At 43.8% G+C, this 7,419-nt stretch overlaps 1 protein-coding gene across 1 annotated transcript; it reads left to right on the forward strand.

The window, feature by feature from the left end:
- The first annotated feature begins 2,740 nt into the window (after nt 1–2,740).
- LOC102290529 (sterile alpha motif domain-containing protein 9-like) lies at nt 2,741–5,891 on the forward strand. Its single transcript, XM_005953070.2, has 2 exons — nt 2,741–3,182; nt 3,501–5,891. The coding sequence occupies exons 1-2, from the start codon at nt 3,159–3,161 to the stop codon at nt 4,296–4,298; spliced, it is 822 nt and encodes a 273-aa protein (XP_005953132.2). The 5' UTR covers nt 2,741–3,158; the 3' UTR covers nt 4,299–5,891.
- Nucleotides 5,892–7,419: the final 1,528 nt, after the last annotated feature.

The raw sequence follows: 7,419 nt of genomic DNA on the forward strand, positions 1-7,419 counted from the left end.
TTTAAGTTAAGCAGGACAGAGTTCTTTTAAAGAAAGATTTACTTATATTCTCAAAAGTTAAGCATGACAGGCTTCTGTTTAAGAAAGAGACCTGTTTTATTGTGTTAATGTTGTCATTGTGAGCTAAAAATAAATGGCTAAATGATCACTTGTTTCACATGTGTTCATATCACAAAGAATAGAATATGCATCTACTTAAATCAACTTCAAGTCAAATGGTTAAAAAATAATAATTTCACACACAAAAAAAGAGCTAGAAAATTCACCACACTGGGAAGGGTGAAGACAACTGGGTTGCCCGGCCCTGGCCACGAGGTGTCCCTTATTTATTTTTCAGGGAGTTGGCAACCCTAGAGAGGACTGAAGAGCGGACTGGATGAAATGTGAGTGTTCGTCAGTATTTGTTTTGAGCGTTTATTGTTATAAAAATCAATGAAAAACTGTAAATACGTAGTAAGGATGCAACCAGTTGTTCCAGCTCCTTTATGGTTTTTGTTGTTGTCCTGACACTAAGGTTACTTACATTACGCTACATTACATCAGCGGTCCCCAACCCCCGGGCCTCGGACCGGTACCGGTCCGTGAGTCGTTTGGTACCGGGCCGCGAGAGTTGAGGCTCAGGTCTGAAATATATGGTTTTCAGGGTTTTTATCGGTTTTCAGCGTTATTTTGTCATCGTTTTTATCGTTAACTCGGTTTTCCGGGTCTTTTTTTCGGTACCGGTACTAGTTTTATTTTGTTGTATTTATCCGCAACACCTTAAAGGCCGGTCCATGAAAATATTGTCGGGCATAAACCGGTCCGTGGCGCAAAAAAGATTGGGGACCGCTGCATTACATGACATAATATACCTTCCTGTCTCCACTGATACCAATTGTATCACATCTAAAAAGAAAAAAAGTCGGTCGGCAGTTATTGAATTATATACTGTTCTGTTGCCTTAAGTCTTCTGGATTTGTGGAAAAGACATTAAATGCTGATGCAACTTCCTGTTTTTATTCTAACCCTAGCTGTCATCATAGAGGACACTACTGAAATCACTTTTATTACTCAAAAGTAAAAGAAGGTTGGAGCCATTGGGGGGAAAAATATAGGGTTAATTTGGATTTATTTATTTATTTTTGTAAATTTTGTAAATTCTAGTAGCCCTAATCCTCTTCCATACAGAGAAAACAGAGATCATGTTAAAAAACACTTGAGCTTAGTAGCAAAACTACTGTTATTGTAGTTGTAATAATTGCTCTGAGCATAGAGCAATAAATTCAGATTTTTATTTAACTGATACTAAATTATGTTACAAATCTGACTCCAAAATTGATTATTGTATTGCAATAAAATAATCAAAAAGAATGCATACTACAACATACAGCTGACTTACAACATGTTACCATGTAATGCACATAATGCCATGTAGTTCACCTGAACCAAAGAGCAGAGCCTTCTGCCAATAAACCAGCTGCACTTGAAAATTAAACTTTTCTTTAAAACTCATCATTACTCCTCATTTTGAGATCAGTTCAGTGAACCTCCGTTTCCTCTGCCTTCACCAGCAGCAGTGCTCCTAAACCTGTACACAGAATTCAGCATCAATGGGGCCTTCTCACGTGTAGAACTTACCTATACAATGCATATTAATGTATAATCCTGTGTTATTAAACGTATTATCAAGGCTGCTGTCTCAATGTAATCAAGACAGCAATAGCTCAGTAGGTAGAGTGTTCACCCCATGATCCGAAAGTTGGGGGTTCGAATCCACTGAACGGCCACCCTGAGGTATCCTTGAGCAACGTACTGTCACTTCACACTGCTCCCCAGGCACTGGATTGGTAGCTGCCCACTGCTTCACTGAGTGAATGGGTTAAATGCAGAGGACTACAAAATTTCCCACGAGTGGGACTATAAGGGCTTAAAAAAATAAAAAACAAAAAAAAGCTATTGAGGCTGCTGTCTTGATGAGATCAGACATCCTCTTTAGCCCGGAGGATAAGTAGTAAGACCACAGATTAGTTTTCAGTAAGGAAGCAGTGTTTCTGTATCCTGCTTCTTTGTTTGTTCCTTGTATGGTAGCATGTGTGAATGCAACAAAGAGCTGTATCACCTGCCAACACTTTTCAGAAGTGTTTGTGAGGTCATGCAGTGATTTCCAATCAGGTCTGTCTCTAATGTAGTGCAGGCCTGAACACTATCAACATCTAAGCTCTGTGGCATTTTTAAATTGTTTCATAGAATGATGAATTTCCTATTTTTACTATAGAAACATTCAGCCTGTCAGGGATTTTCTTTTAAAACACAGTCATATTATACAAATTTTATTCAAAATATTTTTTAGCATGTAGTGGTCGCAAGATAATGTGAAGGGGACCAGACGGATAAAAACAACCACACGAGCCTTCAGACATCTTTCAGAGCTCTGAATATATTTCTTATATAGATACAGAATTTTAACATTTTCAGCATTTCATTTAGTTCCCCTTTTTGCCTCTTCACCCTCTGTTTTAGGCACTTTTCCCCATGCAGTCACACAGACTGCCTCTCCTAACTTCTCCATTTGTTTAGTGACTGTCTTCCACCCATCTCCACTTCCTCTCTCGCCTTCACAGCCCATTGCCGCCTCCTCTCCTAGAATGTGACATGGTGCCTGTCACATTCTACTCCACACACACACACACACACACACACACACACACACACACACACACACACACACACACACACACAGCTGCGGAGATCTACTATGCCAATCTAACCAGCTTCTTTTTCTCAACCCAGCTGCTATTAAACAACATAAAATAATTCACTCGCCTGTGGGACAACATATAGGACTCTTAAAGTCCTTTTAATTTAAACAGTCACAGTGAGTTTTACACTTCATGGCCAGCAGACATCAACCTGTAGTTCTTAGCAAAAGTCTCTTTCTCTAGTGCCCAGACACTGGAAGCATTTCGCATGAGTATCGTTTAACTTAACGAACAGATAATTTAGACTTTGTCCAATATGTACACTTTGATGTAACAGGTGTTGCTTACCTTTACATTCTGTTGGACCGGTTCTCTGTTCGCCTCGTTCCATGACCCCCATTCCTCTATTGCTGATTATTCTCTTTAAATTATTTTGTAGCATCACTAACCTATATTTGTGAAAAAGGAAGCAGTACTGTCATGGCAGATCAAGGTGAAATGAAGGTAAGTAAAAATTGGAAAATGCTTTCATTAAACTGCCAACTTTAATAAAACAAATGTTAAGAAATTAGCTTTTATAAATTAAAACATAGGGTTTATGTTTTTCACTAGATATATTCAGTAAATATTGAACTGTGTAACAATTAATTTAGAAATTAGGAATGTTAACTGGACTTTATATTTCACTGCCATGAGGATGATCTTTCATCAGACATACAAGATTGGAGTAAAGATCAGATTATACAATCAGCTAAACTTTATAGTGACTGCACACTTATTTATGTAGTGACTTAAACTAAGAAAACAAACTTTTTATTTTAGACTCAAGAGGAGGATCTGTCCCCTGACATCAAGAATTGGAGCAAACATCAAGTGAGACAATGGGCTCTCCAGTTGGATGGTGTGGATGACAAAGTTGCTGAAATATTATTTAATCAAGACATCAATGGGCATAGTCTTCTTCTTTTAAATCCAACAGACTTGACTGCAACTGGTGTCACTTTAGGACCAGCTAAGCTTCTCATTCATGCCAGAGATGAAGTTGTGAAATTTAAAAAAGAAGAGCCAGTAGGCTCTAGAAACCAGCCTGGAAAACTGTGCAAGCCATATCCATTTGGTAAACACCACGATACATTCAGATATATGGAGAGCAGGATTCTTTATGTTACAGAATCAGGTGCCTCAGATTTGATTGAACCCTGCCATGAGTACAAAGCTTTCACCAGGACAACAGAAGAAACTAAAATGAAGAAGTTCACATCTGAGGTCATTCGCTTTGCAGCTGCCTGCATGAACAGCCGCACCAACGGCACCATACATTTTGGAATAGGAGACAAACCGGAGTTCACCCATGGTCAAGTGTTGGGAGTGGTTGTTGAGGACAGAGAGGCTTTTGGAAATGAACTAAAATCTGCCATTGATAGGTATTTTGAATATAAACATAAACAAGCTGCTCAGACATGCGTCAGACATCCACGATTTGTTGAAGTTCTCAACAAGAACATGACATCATCTGACAAATGTGTCATAGAAGTCGACGTTGTTCCAGAGACTACGATCTGTGAAGAAAACGGCTACCACACATACACCATAAAAAAGGCAAGAAAAAAGGCAAAATGAAAGAAACTGAATCAGAACCATCAAAGTGTTTCTTTATCCGTGATGGTGGTAGCAGCAGAGATCTTCTTGCGCAACCAAATAAGCGAGAGTACGAGCAGTTTCTAGAAAGTATGGCTCAGCGCTCACAACGCCGGAAAAAGGCAGAGGAGAAGCACCTCAGTGTGAGAAAAAACAGCACTCAGGGCTCTAGACTCAGTCACATGATCACTGGTGGCTCTCTGTCTTTAGATAAATCCAATGTTGAGCAGTATGTGATAATAACTAACAAATCACACCCAAGCCAGTTAGATTCTTTAAACTTTCTTGTACATCTGAATCCAGCAGCGGTGTTGGACTTTGATCCAGAATCAGCTAAAGAGGGATTAGAGCAATATTTTGACCAGCAGAGCCCAGTAAATGTTCATTCACCGGCACGATATAAAATCACAGAAGGAGTTGAAGACATTGTGAACAAGTTGAAATTAACTCAAAACACCAACTGGGTGTTCTGCAATGGAGGCATTGAGCATGAGTCGCCCTCAGAAATTGACCAGTGGTTAATGGACAAGGGAGCCTCCATCAGAGATGTGATTTCCTTCTTGTGTCGCAAAGGTATCCTTCCAAACAAGAGGTTCCTCGTCATTTTTTTAATTTTGTCAAGAGTGAGTGAGAAGATGGACCCCCTTGTGGAGACTTTCAGTACATTCTGGCAGGAACTCAGAGGCACAGATCAGATCCTTTGCATATGTGACAATGACAAAGCATTCAACTCCTGGAGAGACTTAATTGAGGCTCGATGTGGAATCGACATCTCAGGTAGATGCATACATGATCTCAGCTTTGCAGAAGTCAATGGCACTATCCTTAGCCTTTGGTCAGAGAATCGCAGATCCAGTCGTTTCCTACCGTGTGGTGGGGGAAGCAAAGTGCTATTTGAGAAGAAAGTGGAGCGAAGTCTGAGTACCTTAGATGTCCTTTGTGTGAACCAATGTGAGGAAAAAATTCTGATAGAACAGAACTTCTACAAGGGTGGAAAGTTAACGTGGTGGAATTTCTATTTCTCGGAGCAGGCCGGATCCACGCCGTTTATCAAACGAGACCACTTTGACTACATCAAGGATACAATCATGCCTGATTTATGCTCCCTGAGAAAAGCCTGTGTGTTCTTTAACCTCATGCATGTACCTGGATGTGGTGGGACAACTTTGGCCATGTACCTATTGTGGTCTCTCCGGAACACATTTCGTTGTGCTCTCCTCAGGAACAACAATGCTGACTTTGCTGAAGTAGCCAGTCAGGTGACCAAACTTCTCATGTATAAACATCAGGAGCAGCTGCCACGTGTCCCTGTTTTGCTGATGATAGATGACTTTGAAAATATGGAAAAGGTATGTGACCTGCAGCAGCTCATTGAAAAAGAATGTGAAGAGAAAAAAATTCAGTCTAAGTCTGCGCAGGTGGTTATCTTAAACTGCATGAGATCAGAGTCTTTTGAACAGACCGGACAAGCTGCAGATACTGTATTCATTGGAAATAATGTCTCTGAGAGGGAACAGTTTGAGGTAAAACTAGTCGAAATTGAGACAACTTACAAGAACGCTGTGCCTATGAAGGTTCTCAGTCATCCAGTTCATCGTAGTCAAAGGAGCTTGCAAAGACAAGCGTTCTGAAGAACCTGAAGAAGCTTCTCAGATGAGAGGTGAAACATCTTCAAGCAACTTAAAGAAGTCCAGACAATTACAAACGATATAAGATGGCGCTGGATAATGGATAATGCACTTTTTAAAACTTCTGGAACCAGCTCCTTCATCTATTCGAGAGCGGAGCTGCTGGCACTAAGAACAAAGGAACAGACCGGCCTGCGACACAACATCCCGGCTGAGATAAAGAGGAGCTACAGAGGCTGCAAGGCTGGAGTGAGGAAAGCGGATCACCGGAGGTGATTCAAACCGACATCAATCCCGACAGTGATAATGGGCAACGTGAACTCGCTACAGAATAAAATGGATGAACTGTGTGCTCTGAACAACCACCGACTGTACCGTGAGTGCAGTTTGTTTATCTTCACGGAGACGTGGCTAACCGAACTAACGCCACAGGCTAACGTAGACCTATGCAGTTTCACATCCGTGAGACACATGTGGTTGGAGGATGAGGAGGAGGTCTCCATTTCTCCACCTGTTCCCTCTTCCAGAAGGAAACGTTGCCCTCGCCACCGCCACTCCTCTCCCCAGTCATCTGTTCTGCAACTTGGTCCTGCTGGAGGGTCCGAGGGGCCCGTCCGGCCTTCATCTGTTGTTCCCGCTGGGGGTTCTAGAGAACCGCACCAGCCTTTGTTTGCCTCCGCTGGAGGGTCCGAGGGGCCTGTCCAGCCTTCTGTTCCCGCTGGGGGTTCTGGAGAACCGCACCAGCCTTTGTTTTCCTCCGCTGGAGGGTCCGAGGGGTCCGTCCAGCCTTCTGCCTCCGCTGGAGGGTCCCAGGGGCCCGTCCAGCAACAGCAACCTGCCTCCGCTGGAGGGTCTGAGGGGCCCGTCCAGCAACAGCAACCTGCCTCCGATGGAGGGCCCGAGGGGCCCATCCAGCAACCTGCCTCCACTGCAGCGCCGTCGCCTGCAGCGCCACCCTCCTCGTCTGGTCTAGCCTCCGAGTCTTCATCCTTGCCTGGTCCAGCGTCCGAGTCTTCATCCTCATCTGGTCCAGCCTCCGAGTCTTCATCTTCGCCTGGTCCAGCCTCAGAGTCTTCATCCTCGCCTGGTCCAGCCTCCGAGCCTTCATCCTCGCCTGGTCCAGCTTCAGCTTCAGCTTCGCCTGGTCCAGGTTCAGCTTCGCCTGGTCCAGCTTAAGCTTCAGCTTCGCCTGGTCCCGTGGCACTCTCCGGACCACATCCTGCGCCTCAACATCGCCGGCCTCCTTCCAGGCCACGTCCACGCCCTGTCCGGCCTGCACGTCCACACCCTGTCCGGCCACCTTCCAGGCCATTGGCTGGACAGCGGCGACTGCCCTGCTCACGGCCGGCCTCTGGACCTGCCCTGTCGCCGCCATTGCCTTCCGCCCGGTCGGCCTCCAGGACTGTTCTTTGGACTGTTGTGCCATCAGCCTCCGGGCCGGCCCCCTGAACTTTTTCGGAACTGTTTTCTTGGCC

Source organism: Haplochromis burtoni, unplaced genomic scaffold (genome assembly GCF_018398535.1).
Source record: "Haplochromis burtoni strain Fernald_Lab_line unplaced genomic scaffold, NCSU_Asbu1 Contig_2886, whole genome shotgun sequence".
Lineage (NCBI taxonomy): Eukaryota > Metazoa > Chordata > Actinopteri > Cichliformes > Cichlidae > Haplochromis > Haplochromis burtoni.